Here is an 18,354-nt window from a genome sequence, read left to right as displayed (position 1 = left end):
TACAACATTACACCACTTCTCTCTAAAACCTCTCTCTATATTTATTATACAAGTTTTCAAGGATATTTGAGGATCAACAACATAAAACAAGGTGAATCAAGAGTAAGAATATCATCAAAGATCATCTAGGTCAAGAAATCCAAATGGAGAAAAACTAGGGTTTTGCTCAAAGTGGAGTATTATTAACCAAAGCTTGTTCCTACAACTTCTAAGGTAAGATTCATGATTTTTACATGATGTTTAAGGTATTGAAGAGTTGAAATACATGGATTGTAGAAAATATGGTCAAGTAGGTCATGAATGATGAATAGTGACATTTTGAGGAATAGTTTGAATTGAATCATGAATGTTGTTGTGTTGTGAGATGAATGTATTATAAATGGTACTAAGATCATGAACTAGACACTTTAGACGAATGGACGAAGTTGGATGTTATGACCATAAATATGAGTGAATTAGAGGCAAATTAAGGAATCTAGATAATGTGGATAATGTGAATGACTAATGGCCATTGTTATGATATTAATGAAGGTATAGACGCTAGCATTGGAAGGAAGCGTGCAAGTTTAGAATAGTCCGACGAAAAGGTATGTAAGGCTAACCCTTCTTTCATAAGGCATGGTTCCTTGGCCAAACTCTTAAATCCTCTATATGAGTATGTTGTATTCAAATGATTGACACTCCGAGCTCATAAGCTCACAATCCTCGATATGTGCTACGATTGTACTACGCACCCCATATGACGAGTAAGCATAAGATATAGATGTAGCGAAAATGATGATGATAGTGATGACGATGATAATAATAATGATGTTAAAGGTGCCTACGGGCTATTATACTTACATGTGCCTATGAAGGGCTATAATGACACCCCGATCTTATAATGCCGGGTAGGATATATGTATATGAATATGTATCAAGTATGTATACGATTACGAAACGCGCGCACACGATTGACACCCAATTTTGTCCCACCTTTCCTCCGAAATACCTATTTTTCGCTTCCAATATTTTGGCAGCTTTAAAAAATAATTATTTGCATTTTTTACTATAATTATTAGATTTTATTAATACCGGCATTTCATTATCCTGTCATTATCTTTTACTACCGTCACTACTACCATTATTATTATTACTATTATTATTATTATTATTATTAGTATTATTATTATTATTATTTGTTATTATTATTATTACCAGTATTATCATAATTTGCGTTTCAGCATTTTTACCACCTTATGCATACGCATTGCATTTATTTGGCACAATTAAATGATAGCGTTTATTTGTTTTCAAAATATTATTACACGGCTATTACAACGTCATATGATTTTATTACCTGAGCACTAATAATTACATATTTTATATTTTAGCACACTTAGTATATAGTAAATAAAATGGGTCTTTTATTTAAATTTAGAAGTCAAACTGTTTCTTTCACTCAACCCATATTTTAATTCATCTGGCCCAAATCAAAGCCCAATCGACAACATTATTTTTCGGACTAGCCCAGTATCACTTAAAATAATTACCAGCCCATTCATTTTAATACCCAGCCCAAAAGAAAAATCGACCCAGTCCATTAAATCATTTGACCCGACCCAATTCTATTTGAACAAAAGGAACCACTAGGGTTCCCTCATTCTCATAAGCGCCGCACACCCCCTTTCTCTCTCTCTCTCTCTCTCTCTCTCTCTCTCTCCTCCTTATTCTCTCTCTCCTGCTCCTCTTCCCCCCACTTCGCCCTGTTCCCCACGCTTCTGCCCCCTCCACTTCCCTTTGTCCCCCGCTTTTCTCTCTCTCCAGCTCCTCCTTCTCTCTACTTCTTCAACACAAAGCAAAAAAAAAAAACATATAAATAGGGGGCTAGTTGAATCGAAAGAGACAGGTTTTTCAGTGGCCAAAATTCCCCCTAAGCAATATTAGTACATCAGCTTTACTTCTGCATATCGGGACAAGAATACCCAAATCAATTTTTGTTTTTCGTTTGCTTTGGTACTGCTTTGAATCCGAGCATCGCAAGCTCGGATTTGATAGTGTTCGAGTAGATTGGAAACCCTCCGCACCCACTTCGTTGCACCCGAAGAAGGTCAGTGAATCTTCTCTTTGTAGTTAACTTGAATTTATAGCTGTTTGTGTTCTAGGATGGTATGGTGGTAGCTTTTAATTACAAGTTCAATATCTGCTTATGTGTGTTGGTTGTCATTCTTATTTAGTTATGTTCGTTAATGGTTGCAAGCATGTTTAGGCGCATTAGATTTTTTTAGCATTGTTTCGGGTTCAGCCGTATTGTATTGTTTAGTTGGTAATCTTCATCTCCTTTTATTTTTATTGTTTTCTTATGTGTGTTTTAATTCTTGCTCGTTTGTTTTGATTTCTCACATAATATAGTTGGTTAGTATTCAACAATATGATCTCATGTTAGCTGCTTAAATGGTTTGCCTCCATGTTTCGTGTTAATGTTTTAAGGTAGTTTGAAATGTTAGTTTCATGTATATTTAGCTGCTAGTCTTTATCCCATTATGTCTATGATTCAAGTATAGTAGTGTAGTTCAGAGCAGCTTGAACTATTAATCTGTTATTTGTTTGAAGTATTAATCTGTCAGGAAGTAGATCTCTGTAGCATGTTCTGTGTCTATCGTTAGCCATATTTATCGATTACATACTAATCTTTTTCCTTTCGTTTTTATGCATGGCCACCGCGTGCGAGTCCGAGGAACTCGTCTTCTTCCACATTCGATGTTGGGGCAAAGCCCAACAAAACATTCTATCGATTCAGCCCCTGTCAGCTATGTAAAACGATTCTGGGCCGAGGCCCTTAACAGCAGCAACAGTGCACAACAATCGACCTGAAATGGGCCGATCCATTTAATTCCTTTCCTCCTCTATTTTATGCTCCGTTGTGCATTTTTGTTTTGGTATTGAATGACTAACGCTTTGCCTTGTTTCGTTTTCTTAACATTAGATGAATCCTAGCGGATTAGTGGGGATAATGTTAGTAGTAACGGGTAGTTAAAATTAAAGGAGAAACCAATAGTTAATTCCCTAGGTTTGAGTTCTTATGTTAAAATTATTCAAAGTCTTCTTTTATGCAAATTATTATATTTTCTCTAAATCTTATTTTAAGCAACATTCTTATATTTTCCTTAAAACCTTAACAACCTTTCTTAGCCCTTTTCTTAAAATTCAAAGCACCTTATTTAGCATTAATTAATTAACCTAAGTTTGGCCGGATAACCGTAGTTAACGGATTCTAAAGGATGCCTAACCCCTTCCCTTTAGGATAATATAGAACCCTTACCTAGAATCACACTGATTAAGCAAACTATTAACGGAGGTTTAGTTAGCTTTACCTTAGTTAATAATTAGGTGCCCTAATTCACCTTAAATCAATTAGGTGGCGACTCCTTAAAAAAAACAAATAGGAATCACCAATATGTTGTACTCTAATTTAACTCGGTTAAAATGGGGTATAACACACACCTCTGCAGATGGTACGGATAACCCTGAAGCCTTGGTAGGGCCAGGTATGAGTAACCTTGAGCCTTGGTTGGCCAAGTATGTATGAAACACCGATCCTATGAGGTCGGGTATACTATGTAAATACTATGTATATGAAATGACTATGTATATAATATGAATATGAATGTGATAAGACTAGGTATAAGAATACGAATAAGGACATGTATACGAATATGAGCACAAGTATGGTACGTGTACTAGTATGGAATACGGATGATGACGTAGGTGTACAAATACGTGTGAAAAATGGAAAGTCCTACGAAAGGCAGGTAAGTGCTATGACGATGATATTATTGTCTCCCCCTCCTATGCTATTTCATATGTTGTTCATGATGCTTATTTATTGATGTTGCTCATGCTTTACATACTCAGTACATTCTTCGTACTAACGTCCTTTTGTTTGTGGACGCTGCGTCATGCCCGCAGGTGCACAGGGAGACAGACTTGATCCATAGCTGCCTATTCGGAGATTACATAGAGAGCTCCATTTCCTTCGGAGCCATATCTTTTGGGTACTCATTCTTTTGTTTATATAATTATGGGCATAGCGGGGTCCTGTCCCGCTAATGTGATATGTTATACTCTTAGAGGCTCGTAGACAAGTGTGTGTGTGTGGGTAGATGTGTTTGGCCTTGCCTGCCTATGTTTTGCATATCATTTTGTCGGCCACGTTGGCCCATGTACATTGATGTGGCATAGATGCCTATGATGATATAAATGCGTTGTTGTCTAAATGGGACTAGTTGACGAATGAATGGAAATGCATGTATAATTATGCGACTCACCTAGATGTAAGCATGCGAGTAAGCTAAGAGGATGCCCGGGTGGGCTAGCACCGGGTGCTCGTCGCGGCCCCGGGTCGGGTCGTGACAATATTGAAGTAAGATCAATTGCATATTGCAAATAAAAGCCCTAACATGAATGTGTTTATCCTAACAAATATTGTCAAGTTTTTTGGATATGCAAGGAATTCATCTGATCGACATAAGAGTTTGATCCAGATATGTTATTTATTTTCATTAAGGATTACTGTCATACCATGTTATCTTACATGTCAGTCAAATCATAGAGAGATAACAACAGTTTATAAAGCAAGTCGAGAATGTACTTGGTGGACCTGTAAAAACACTATATGACATAATGAAACTCTATTTAAGGAATGAAGATATAGATCATCAACTAGTTCATTGAATGATCATTTGACATATCTGATCACAAATGCTCTACCGACCTCAAAATATGATAAGTTGCTATACAAGATCGGAGTGTATCCTCTTCAAGAGCTATGTAATGCTTTAATCAGGGATAGTAAAATCCGCGTTGTACTCTTTCTTCCTAGCCAAGGTTTTGTCCCATTTGGGTTTTCATGGTAAGGTTTTTAATGAGGCAACTAGTAAAGCATATTACCAGATATGTGTACTCTTTTTCCTTGTAGGATTTTTCCCACTGGGTTTTTCCTAGTAAGGTTTTAATGAGGCGCATTATTTATTAATAAACATCCAAGGGGGAGTGTTATAAATACACTGTATTAGGGATGTCCATTCAAATACACGATTTCCTAGATAAGCTTGCAATTGGATAAACTTGCAATTAAGCAGGCAGGTTGCTAGCAGCTCCCTGAAAAGCCTTGTAGCAACTTCCTTGGGCTTGCAATTAAGCAGACAACTTGAGAGTAGCTCAAGTAGGTAGCTTGCAAGTAGCTCGAACAAGTAGCTTGTCAGCAGCTTATGAAAATCCTCACAACAGCTTCCTGAAAAGCCTCACACTGCTTCTTTTCTTCTATAAATAAGAAGTTAATTCAGTTCATTTGTACATTAAATGAAAGAGCAATAAAATTTCTCTCACTCTACCCCAACTTCTTTGGTTGTATTTTTTGTTATCGTGTATTTTTATTATTATTTCATAACATGATCTGGTTCAGCAGAGGAACTTAAATTAAAGAAGTATAATAAAAAAGCATCTTTTATTCTTCTAGTTGGAAAATCATTGGTAGGGCGGCTCAATGATTTCTATGGCCTAAAGCGAGACTTCGCCCATAGGCCTCTAATAGGACAAAAGAGTGGAAATCCCTTTAAGTTTTTCGGTGAAAGAAAAATATTCATATATAACTTTATTCCAAATTAATATTTTTGCTTTTTGAAATGTAAAATTATTAAAAATTTGTTTATAATCTCTTTCTTCGAATAGTTCGTTGTTGATAATATATTTAATCTATTGATTTTCTTGAAGATATCTGTAGATTTCTCACCAACTGCTTCTTCTTCTTCTTCTTCTTCTTCTTCTTCTTGAATTTTATTATTGTCTAACTCAATCATATCACTAATTTGTTCATCTATAATAAATTCTCTCATATTTTTTATTGTAGAATTTTATTTTTTCTTGAAAGTTATCAAGGGCTTCATTTTAAGATCATATCAAAGTTTAATTTTATTTTTTTTGGAGTTTTAAATATCCGGATTTCATACTTTCTTAGTTGACATATTTAAACTCTAAAAAATAACTAAAATAACAAATTTGAATTGAAAATAACAAAATATAGCACAATCAAACCTGGTTCGGCAAATGTAAAACTTGATATTATTTCACTGCTTGAGTACTCTTGATGCAACGCTAGAATTTAAGAAAAGAATAAAAGAACTGGCAATTGACAACTTTTCAATGAAAAACAAGACTTGAAATCTGGGTAATTAGAGAATGAAGAAACACCAAATTGAAATATAAAAAAAGTAAAAGTGAATACAATTAGAAAGAAAAAAAGTAATAACGGATACAATTAATGGGGCTTGTGTTAATTACTCTCTTTGTTCATTTTTACTTGTCATGTTTTCACTTTCACACTGTTTAAGAAATAATGATTAAGAAAAGTATTTTATCACAATACTCCTATTAAATGGTGTATAATTGTATTGGAGTTGGGAAAATAATTGAAAATAAGTAATAAATGCCAAGGGTAAAACGTGAAAAAAAAATTGTCTTACATTAATATGTAAAAATTGACAAGTAAAAAATGAAAATCTATAAGGACAAGTAAAAGTGAACGAAGGGAGTATGATTGAACATAAATGAGGAAAGCGGACTATTTACACGTAAAGTTAGGAGCAGTGTTTTAAAAGGCGGGGGCGTAAGGCGGGGCGTTTTACATACGCCTCGACGAGGCGTAAGCCTCGAGGCACGGGGCGTAAGCCCCATGGGTATTTAATTTTTAGTATTTCTTAAAATAATATAATTACAATAAATATTTTTAAATAGGTAAAATTACATAAAAAAAATAAAAGAAAACTGTAAATAAATGATATGTATATATATATATATATATATATATGTATCTGTGTGTGTGTGTGTGTGTGTGTGAGCACGCGCGCACGCTTGATCCTCACAAAAAAATGATCAAAGCAATCCATTATACACCGCTTATAACTTGTAATTATATATAACATAATTTTACAAGTATAAACAATACAATGAAATAAAAGCTATTATGAAATGAAAAACAATTCTAACATTTTAACTTTCAAACATGGAAAAAAACACAGTTTCTTAAAACACTATTAGTATCATACTATTCATTTTATCTCCCTATAAGCAAATAATCAATAAAATTTATCAATATTACAATTAAAATATAAATTCTTCATGAACAAAAAATAAAATTATATGATAATTCTGATACATAGGACTTATGACCAATGACAAGTGAAAATGTACAATTCCGCTATGTGTTTTTTTAAAAAAATTAAGTGATATTCACTCTCACGACGTTCTCAAATAGTAAATATCCAATACTGCGACTTGTTATATGAGTTACACAAAATCTTCTATTTCTATAGATGAAAAACTATTAAGTATCATTATTTTGTTAAACAATTATGAGGGTGAATGATTTTAATTAAGGAATTTAAAATATAATTTGTGTAAGAACTGTTAGGCGAGCCCTGGGCGTTGGGCGTTAGGCGTGTTTAGGGCGTACGGTTGGGCGCTTAGGGCGTAAGCCTCATAGGAACTAAGCCCCGCACGTTAGCCCCAGGGCGTTTTGTCACTGCCCTGCCCCGAGGCGAGTCCTGACACTGCCTTTTAAAACAATGGTTAGGAGACAGATATCCAAAAATCTATTTTACTTCCCAATTATACTTTTAATTGTTTTTTTTTAATAACACGTATTACCTATTACAGGAAAATTTGGGGCCCCTATAATGATGAGGCCCAAAGCGGCTGCTTTGGCTGCTTTACTATTGGGCCGGACCTGATCATTGGTTTTGCAATATACTATGGGGTCGTTTGGTTTAAGGACTCATTAGTCCCAGGATTATAATCCCGGGATTAATTTATCCCATCTATTAAGATTATTTTATACCATCTAAAAGATAGTATAAAATAATTCCAATATAAGTGGGTTAAGAAGGTATAAGCTGGGTTATCCCAGCACTAATTTTTATACCATGTTTGGTACAAGGTATAAATTTATTCCAGCAATAATTTATACCTTATACCAAATATGGTATAAAAATTAGTGCTGGAATAACCCAGCTTATACCTTAAACCAAACGACCCTATATGTATAATGTGACTTTGTTTTATGTGTTCTCTTATACGCTAATCTGTTGTTATTTGAAAGAAGAAAGCATTTTTTCGACGTTGAATTGTAAACTTATGCCAAGTTTCCCATTGAACCAATTATTAAAGCTTTGAAAATTCAACCCCAGTGACGATATTTGACCACTTCTCTCAATTTTAACTCATTTCTCTCACGTTAAGAAAATATTTATACTAAAAAATTAAAGAAGATAACAATAAAAACAAAGGTATTTAAAATTTCAGATGGTTGACAAATCAAATTTAAGAAAATGAGTTTAACTTAGAATATATACTGACACAATTTTACAATATCATATCACCGAAAAACACACACATATTTATATACACTAAATCTTCGCAAAAGTGAAATTTGTAATTTTAAAATAAGATGAATTACGTAAAAAAAAATAAAAAATTACACTGTTCGAGCACGACTAGTTCCATAGCTTGGCCGGGTCCATTCCATTACATCGCAAAACTTTACGAGTATTACTACTTTTCTCTAGCTGCGGTTGCATGCTGAGCAAGAAAAAAATAATATTCAATGCAAGAAAATTTCAAATGTTTTTTGCTGCTCTGAAGTCCAATTTAATTGGATAGAGACATATTTTTCAGGCGTGTTTAATTTTCATGACTTGATTAAACTCTGTCCTTGTTACTTGTTTCCCAAAAAAAAATTCAATTTTTTCATTGAATCTTTCTTCATTTAATAAGTCAATTCTTTAATTTGACCGTTTAAGTCACCAAGTCTCTAAAACTGAGGCCTATAAATATGTTATCTTCTACATTGCAATGGCATATCATAAAACTAGTTCAATATTCTCCTACAATACCTTTACAAGTTAAACAACTTTGTCCAAGCCTTCTAGCTCTTCAATAGTAAGATTATTGATTTAGAATCAGTTTCCAATACCATCTATTTGGTTATAGTGTCGATTATTTTAGAATTATTTTATTAGAATAAGTCATCAAAAAATGGAGAGAAAAACATCTCAAATCCAACCTCCAACCTATGGAGATTTGATCACTATTCTTAGCATTGACGGAGGTGGCATTCGAGGAGTTATTCCGGCTACCATTCTCAGTTTTCTTGAATCCCAACTTCAGGTCAATTTTCTTTTATACACATAAATATTATACATCATGATCCATCGGTTCCTCTTTTACGACTTTAATTTTTGCATGCATGGCAAATAAAATAGCTAGTATTAAATTTGCAGGAGTTGGATGGAAAAGATGCAAGACTGGCAGATTACTTTGACGTGATTGCTGGAACGAGTACCGGTGGCCTTGTGACGGCCATGCTAACGGCTCCCGACGAAAATAATCGTCCACTTTATGCAGCCAAAGATATTACTCCATTCTACTTAGATCACTGTCCAAAGATTTTCCCCCAAAAGAAGTGGTACGTACATATTTATATAATTTTCGCTTTAATTTGAGTTTTATATGCAACAATATACAAGTTCTTCACTGTTACAACAATATTAACTCTTTATGTAGTCGGTTAAATTGAATTGATCGTGTACAAACATAAACCAAATTATACAATTTAAATTGCTGAATTCACAAACATGCAGTGGTTGGTTTGCTTCTATTGGAAACATGCTGCAAGCTCTAGTAGGACCAAAATATGATGGTAAGTACCTGCATGAGGTTGTCAAGGAGAAGCTGAAAGATACTCGTCTTAGCAACACTGTAACCAACGTTGTCATTCCCACTTTTGATATCAAGAAATTGCAACCTACCATTTTCTCCACTTATGAGGTATACATAAATTCAATTTATATATACTAACAGTAAAAAATTCTTTTACACTTTCATTAGTTAACGTGTACTTCGTAATTTTATTTTCAAGTTTTATTACCAAATGGCATGTAATCTCGATTTTTGGATACAGACGAAACGATCTGCATGTTATGATGCAAAGATGTCCGATGTTTGTATCAGTACTTCAGCAGCTCCAACTTATCTTCCTGCTCATTATTTCAAAGTTGAAGATGGCAAAGGCAATGTTAGAGAACATCATCTCATTGATGGTGGCGTTGCTGCAAATAATCCTGTAAGAATTTAACTTATACATATATATTGATATTTAAAAAAAAAAAACTATATCAGTTTATTTTAATTTGACATATGTTTAGCAAGTTACGTGTCATGAGTCATGACGTTACTAATTTTGAGAAAACACTAAAAATATATTGGCATATGTATTTTTCAGGGTTTGGTTGCACTATCAGAAGTGAGCAAAGAAATTTTAAAGGACAATCCAGATTTCTTCCCTATAAAACCCATGGATTATGGGCGTTTCCTTGTAATATCAATAGGGACAGGATCTGCAAAATGTGAACAAAAATATAATTCATCCATGGCAGGCAAATGGGGTATTGTTGATTGGTTATTTCACAAAGGTTCCACACCATTAGTCGAAGTATTCACACAGTCAAGTGCTGATATGGTGGATTATCATAATTCTGTTGTTTTTCAAGCTCTTCACTGTGAAAATAGTTACCTTCGAATTCAAGTACGTATTTTTTTTTGTCTTGTCGTCTTTTTTTTTTTTTTTTTTGATGGGTAGTGGTTGATTAATAAAACATTTTCTTTATTGAAACTAATTAACAGGATGATGGATTGAGTGGAACAGAAGCTTCAGTGGATGTAGCTACAAAGGAAAATTTGAAGAGGCTAGTGGAAATAGGGACAAATTTATTGAAGAAGCCACTTTCAAGGGTAAATTTGGAAACAGGTTTGACAGAACCAATTCCTAAAGGAGGAAATAACGAGGAAGCCCTTAAAAGGTATATCATCAGAATTTTAATTTGATATTACGTTGGCTCTTTGAGAAAAAAGTTAAATGTATGTGAAACTTTTTAGACAAAATGGTGTTAGAAAAGTCCTCCCTTGTTCTTTTGTGACTATGTTGATATATTAAAGACGATAGAACCATATATACATTAAAAGTTTAATTTTTTTTTGTATTATCAATGTATTTTAGCTAGTCTTACTGTCATATTGTCTAAGTTGTTAGAAGTTAGACATTGTTATGTTTATGTCATAAGTTAACTCATTAAAATGTTTCGTTTAATTTGTGACAGGTTTGCAACAATATTGGTCAATGAAAGAAGACTTCGTGAGTCAAGGTCGCCACTTGTCACGAAAGTCTCGAAGTAATGCAGTCATCAAGAAGATCCTAATTCCTACATAGACAAATTAAGTTTAAGTAAATGTAATATATATTATCAGTGTAAATTTCCTAGCTATATTCCCGACGAAATTTCTTATTTTAGGAGGAATATTAGGTATAGGGAAGTACTTTATGAAATTCGATTTATTTATTTGTTGTACTAGTACTAGTGTAAAATGTATTCATCATCATTCATATATACACATATGTGATTTATATAAATTATCCGTTCTTTAATAGTATCTACGTAATTCTTTGTATAAAAATAAAGTCTTACTCGCAACATTCTTTATTGTCTGCTAAAAGTTCAGTAATTAAAAATTGTTTACCCCAAATTTGGATAATCAATTAAATTTATGAATGACATATAGGGTATATGGTAAAACTTTAATCTATTTTTTGATTGAGAGAAAATGGAATGTAATTAACTATGAATAAACTAGATGGTAGTTGATGGTCTGTGCTAACGTATATGCTAATATGTTGAATATTGTTTTGATTACACAAATCTAAAGATGAACACAATAAATTCGAACCAAAATCTGATATTGAGAGAGAGAGAATTCGTATATATTTGCTATTACAAATGTTATAGAGTTCAAGAAGTCAACCCCCAAAAGTAAGATAATGACCCCTATTTATAATTTTGCCTCATGGGCTTCATACAACATAAGGCCCTAAAGAGTAAAGAAAAACCCTAAAATGGATAAGGTTGGTCGTACGGTCTGACACCCGTATGATTGGCAGTACAATGTGGCAGAACGGTATTGACGCGTGACAATTGTGTAACGGATCACCCGGACCAACGGCCAAGATCAAACGGTCCAACGGCCACGATCAAACGGACTAACGGCCACGATCAAACGGACCAACCGCCACGACCAAACGGCTATGGAGAACCCGGAAAAATGATGCCCTTCCTTTTCTTCGGCTCAAGCACTCCTCCGGTCCAGAAAGAAAGTCTTCGTGCACGTACTTGTCCCTTTCTTCCCTCGGTCTCCTGTCTTACCGGTTTAACATATATCCGATTTTTACCGTATAAAAAACTCATGTTAAAATCACGTTTTCGTAATGGGTATAAAACTTTCAGGTAAAATGTACATGTGACGTGTTTTTTGTTTTTTCCTCCCTACATTTTCGAAACTCAACATTGAAACGTTTATTATTGTAAAATTTAAATAATTAGCTCACTACTAGAAATTAGACTTCTAGCGGCAGCTAAAGTCATTATAGAAACGGGAAAAGTCAGCCAACATTAGAACTAGATCTACCGTTGAAGTTATGAGTTTACTGAAACTTAATGGTTTTGATCAAATTATATATTTATGTTAAGAAATTTACTTAATATGTATAAATTATAACAAATCTGAACCCAATAAAGAAACAAAATTGTGATTCATATTTCATAAAATTAAATTTTGAATTCGTCCCGGTGAAATGTAGTGACAGAAACTCATTTTTGTGCTAACTCTAGCTAGTCGCAACAAAAGGGGATAGAAGTTTTGAACCAGTACTACAACTAATAATGACTTGTTTCACTTCCTCTGTTGTAGATAAATAAAGCTTCAAAACGTCACCCCATTCCAAGGTAAAATAATAGTGAATTTTTTACCAAAGTAAGCTATTATTTGAGCCAATTTTCCAAAATAATACGTTTTTTTGAAAGTTAACTGAACTAGCATAAACGTATTCCTGAGTAACGAATTAGGTATTATTTTATTCAAAAATTCCAACGGACAAAAAAGTCACCGGTTAACAGCGTTAAAATATAATTCGTTACTGACAATAACGTATTATGGCTAATACGTTACTGACAGTAACGAATTTAGAAATTCTAGGTACAAACAATCTTTCTATGAAATCTGACATTGATTGATCCTAAAGTCGTAACCCGCAATTACGACTTCAGCATAAAACGTAACTGACAGTAACGTTTCTTCTGAAACTAGGCACGCGCATTCTCTTGCAGAGAATCCTCACTACAAGAAAGTAAAGATACGACGACATTTATTTAGTGACATTTGAAATAAATGTCGGGGAAAAAGGAATTTCTCGACATTTATGAAAAAATGTCATAAAAATAATGACATGTGATGTAAAATGTCGTAAATATAGTGACATTTGACGAAAAATGTCACTAAAATAATGACATTTGGCATAAAATATAGCTAAACAACGATTTTTGGCGTAAAATGTCGTTAAAATAACGACATTTGATACAAATGTCGAAAATATTATGACATTTATTTCAAATGTCATATTATTAGTCGCTAATTACTGACTTTTACACCTAATGTTGGAAATCTAAATCTTTTTAAATTATGTCATCACTCTTTATATTTAATTCTAGGGAAAGAATTAGTGGATGCATAAAGTAGTAATTATATATATATATATATATATATATATATATATATATATATATATATATATATATATATATATATATATATAACGAATGAGTTTGGAACTAAAAATATGGCTAAATTACAAACAACAACAACACATCCAGTGTAGTCCCACACGTGACTAAATTATTTGTGTAAATTAGTTAAAATTAAATTATACAATTATAACAATAGAGCTATTGAATATTTCTACCAATTAAAGAAAACTATCGCACATATGACTTTTTAAAAAGTATTTAACTAGTAGTATTAGAATAGGTGTCATTGCGGATAATATTTAAAGAATATTAATTATTTTCAGAATATGACTTGGCTTTTTTATCCATTATTGATCTTTTCATTATTGTTATGGCCAGATTCTATTATGAATTTTTACAACATTCTTCGTAGGGCACTCTTATTTTTTTCTTGTTCGAACTCTTGTAATGGAGGAAAGAACCGAGAAAAAGGCATCGACGACAATCGATTTTACTACGGGACAATTCGTGTCATATTTATTTTATTTATATGCATTTGAACTTTATTTAAGCTCTTATTAAAGTAATTGATTTTGCAAGGAATACTATTTGCTACTACTAATAAAAAAAAGCTTATGAAATTATAGTAGTTATAGAAATAGGAGCAGTATTTTTTTTTATTTTGGTTCTATGTACTTTAATACTCTTTTTCATTTGGACCCAGACTTTCCCCCCAAAAAATTAAAAAATCCCCAAAGACTAAATCTTCCCCCCAATAATTTTGTGGTCACTAGTCAATATTAGATTTTATTTATAGCATTCTCAGCTTAGGAGAAAATTTTGTATTCTTCGGGAACCATATATTTAATGGTGTTCACGAGATTTTTCAAAAGTTTGTCGAAGTGACTCTTTTGTTTAATTCAAAGTTCTATTGTAGTGTATAACTTGTGTACTGGAATTATATGATTCATCGTGGCATTAAATTAGATTTTTTCAGTATATAAAAAAGAAAAATGATGCTATTGACTAGAGATGATTTTCCGACATTTCTATGTATGCGTAGTAAGGATGGTATGATTTGATGACATTTCGTTATATGTCGCAATTAAATTAATTTCAAAATCGGTGACATTTAATAAAAGTTGCAAATAAATGTCGCTAATTATTTTGCCGACATTAATCTAAATGTTGGAAATTTTGTTGTGACGTTTTTAAAAAGTTGTAAATAAATGTCGTAAATTATGTACCGACATTAATATAAATGTCGGAAAATTCCCGGACCCCATGGCACTTACTAAATGTAAAATAAATGTCGCTAAGTGATTTTGCGACACTTATGGCACTTAATATGACATTTATAAAATGTCGTCGTAAGCCTAATTTCTTGTAGTGCCTGTAAATTGGGAATCCTTCTGACTGATTTGACTATAAAACGTTATCTGTAGTTACGTTTTATTTGTAAAACGTGACACACAATAAGATTGTACACTTACAATTCTTCTGACTGATTTGACTATAAAACGTTATCTGTAGTTACGTTTTATTTGTAAAACGTGACACACAATAAAATTGTACACTTACCTTTAATAGTTGTTATCTGTTATGTCAATGTCATTTCCATGCTGACAACATTTTCTTACACAATTTAGTGTGCAAGTTATGTGATTATTTTATTCACATAGAAAGAAAAAAAATTGGATATTGTTACCCACGTGATTAGATGGCAGAGTCAGAGCCAAGAGTTCAACTTTATGTTTTTAGATTTTAGAACGACGATTTCAGATTTAATACTTATGTTCTAAACTTATTATTTATACATATTTAATAAATTTCTTAACACAAATATATTATTTGTGCAAAAATTATTGAGTTTGGCGAAACCCGTGTCCAGGCTTCTAGTTTCGCTCTTCCAACAAAAAAAAATGTTACAAAACTACCTTTAGCGCAATAAAATACTGCGTTATAGAAACAGTACCAAAAAGCAAAAAAAATTGGCCAAACTTTATTTTTTGCAACACTTAGTGTTTTTTTCCATACTTTGACCAACGATTAGTCGTGTGTCATGACTCCGAAACGTCAATATTTTATATAGAACCTGATATTTTTTTCTGCGTACAATAATGTAGGCCCAATACATCAAGGATACGTAGACGTTCAGATCGTCATTTTAGGGGCTGAAAAGGTGCCCGAAGTAAGTTTTGTTTGAAAAAACTTAGTGTTTTTTTCATACTTTGACCAACGATTAGCCGTGGGTCAAGACTCCGAAACGTCAATATTTTATGTAGAACCTGATATTTTTTCTGCGTACAATAATGTAGGCCCAATACATCAAGGATACGTAGACGTTCGGATCGTCATTTTAGGGGTTGAGAAGGTGCCCGAAGTAAGTTTTGTTTGAAAAAACTTAGTGTTTTTTCCATACTTTGACCAACGATTAGTCGTGGATCAAGACTCCGAAACGTCAATATTTTATATAGAACCTGATATTTTTTTCTGCGTACAATAATGTAGGCCCAATACATCAAGGATACGTAGACGTTCGGATCGTCATTTTAGGGGTTGAAAAGGTGCCCGAAGTAAGTTTTGTTTGAAAAAAACTTAGTGTATTTAAGTATCACTATCTTTGTAAGGCCTCACAGGCTAAGCAACATGAGATAGCGGGATTTCTACCACTACTACAGGTATACCTAAAAATATTAATAAAAGTATTAACTGTATTTATAAAAAAAAACTTGTTCAATTCCGAGATGAGGCTGACTAGCCATAGCAAATCCATAATTTTGAGCCAACAAATTCATGTGATAACCATGCTGACCACTCATTTGAAATATATTATTTTGATTTGCTGGTTTGGTCTTTACATAAATCTCCAAAATATTTATATCGATCTTATCCGCAAATTTTTGCCGTATGGAGAAAAATTGTAGCAAGGACTGGTCATTCTCAATTTTAAACTCAATGAACCTTGTATTGTTACCTTGAAATGAGCATGGATATTTTCCAGAAATATCAATTTGAATATTTTCACTATTTGTCCCTATCTTCTCATGCAATAGTTCAACCAATTCAGCATAGTTCGTTGAAATAAACATGCTGACAATCATTTTGGCACCTTCAGTGTACCTGAATCTGTTCATTTCAGTAATTATTTCGCCACCCCAATACAAAGCAACCATCACATTATGTTCAAATTGGCCATCTTTACTCCTACACACGAAAATAAGACACTTATTATTATTAATATAACAGAAAAATAAATTAAAACTATAGTATTATTTTAACATATTACGAAATATTTGACTTAATTAACTTATACCTGTTGAGTTTTTTAATGATGTTCCGACAATAGGCCACACAAGTAGAAGCTTTGATGAAAATTGTTCGAATGTGTTTGAACATTCGTTTCATACACTATATTTTATAATGATATGTGGTTTGTTCAAAAAGTATGAGGAAGAGGGACTTTAGCAGTGTGTCGTTATTGTGTGTCACGTTTTACAATTAAAACGTAACTATTAATCACGTTTTATAGTCAAATCAATCAGAAAGATTCCCAATTTGCAGGATTCTCGGCAAGATTTGCGCATGCCTAGTTTGAGTAGAAACGTAACTGTCAGTTACGTTTTATGCTAAAATCGTAACTCCTAGTTACGGCTTTAACATCAGTCAATGTCAAATTACATAAAAGGATTGTTCGTATTTGGATTCTCTAAAGTCGTTACTGACAGTAACGTATTAGGAATGATACGTTACTAACAGTCACGAATTAGCTTTTAACACCGTTAACCCGACCTAATTTTTTCCGTTAGAATTTTTGAATAAAATAATGCCTAATACGTTACTCAGGAATACGTTTATGCTAGTTTCGTAAAAAAAATAAAAAACGTATTACTTTGATAAATTGATTTAAAAAATAGCTTATTTTGGTCAAAGGCTCAATAATAGCTAAAGAACTTTGGTTTTCTCTATTTTCGATGTGTTTATTGAGATAACATGTTCTCCTTACTTCACAAAGAATATGTTCTGCTAATTACATTACAAACACAAGAAAATAAATAAATAATTATTTAAGAATATTTTAAAAAAAATATTTTCCTTCGTACTAATCACACAAACTAATCACACCCTTACTGAGAAATGCGTGTGGGACATGCAAATTAAACTTTTGTCTTGTGCAAATATACTTAAATAGATTGCGTCATAAGATTAACAGTGATTATGTTTCAATTACTGGAATCAGCGACAAAATGCTATATTAAAAATATATAACAAATGAAAATATGCCCAAGTCATAATTGTAATGTATATTCTGCAGTGTTACAGAAGAAAATATTGGGAATAAACATTTGGTGCTCGTAACAAATCCTGTTACTATTTTATATAGTTTAACTACGATAAAAAAAGAAATTGAGATAGCAAAAGTTCTGATGCATGTGATTCAAGATATCAGGAAATTTAAGAGGTACATTAAAAACCTATTTTACGCTTCTACTTGGAAACTTATCGTGTTTGTATTAATATTATTCAATATAATATGTCAATATAACGCTGTTTCGTGTATTTCTCTTAGGAAAATCTCTTTCGACCTTGAATAGTAAACTTATGCCAAACTTCCGACTTAACCAATTAAAGAAGCTTGAAAAATTCAGCTCCAATAATATAAGGAGTACAAGAGACTAGTATTACTCGTAGCATGCAGGAAGAAATGTTT

The 18,354-nt window shown here is 32.7% G+C and overlaps 1 protein-coding gene across 1 annotated transcript; it reads left to right on the top strand.

Annotated features, from left to right (window-relative positions):
- Window positions 1–8,916: 8,916 nt before the first annotated feature.
- On the top strand, window positions 8,917–11,489 carry LOC132623415 (patatin-like protein 2). Its single transcript, XM_060338168.1, has 7 exons — window positions 8,917–9,201; window positions 9,315–9,499; window positions 9,675–9,861; window positions 9,995–10,156; window positions 10,316–10,618; window positions 10,717–10,892; window positions 11,190–11,489. Exons 1-7 carry the CDS (start codon window positions 9,070–9,072, stop codon window positions 11,263–11,265), a joined length of 1,221 nt encoding a protein of 406 aa, XP_060194151.1. The 5' UTR covers window positions 8,917–9,069; the 3' UTR covers window positions 11,266–11,489.
- The last annotated feature ends 6,865 nt before the right edge of the window (window positions 11,490–18,354 follow it).

This window comes from Lycium barbarum, chromosome 2, assembly GCF_019175385.1.
Source record: "Lycium barbarum isolate Lr01 chromosome 2, ASM1917538v2, whole genome shotgun sequence".
Lineage (NCBI taxonomy): Eukaryota > Viridiplantae > Streptophyta > Magnoliopsida > Solanales > Solanaceae > Lycium > Lycium barbarum.
Note: the sequence above shows the minus strand (reverse complement) of the source record. Positions and strands in the feature narration are given on the sequence as shown.

Excerpts from the sequence above, each read along its gene's own strand:
- LOC132623415 (XM_060338168.1), top strand. The coding sequence starts at position 9,070 with ATGGAGAGAAAAACATCTCAAATCCAACCTCCAACCTATGGAGATTTG. Across the intron at positions 9,202-9,314 it reads TTCTTGAATCCCAACTTCAG|GAGTTGGATGGAAAAGATGC; the intron begins GTCAATTTTCTT and ends TTAAATTTGCAG. Across the intron at positions 10,619-10,716 it reads ATAGTTACCTTCGAATTCAA|GATGATGGATTGAGTGGAAC; the intron begins GTACGTATTTTT and ends ACTAATTAACAG.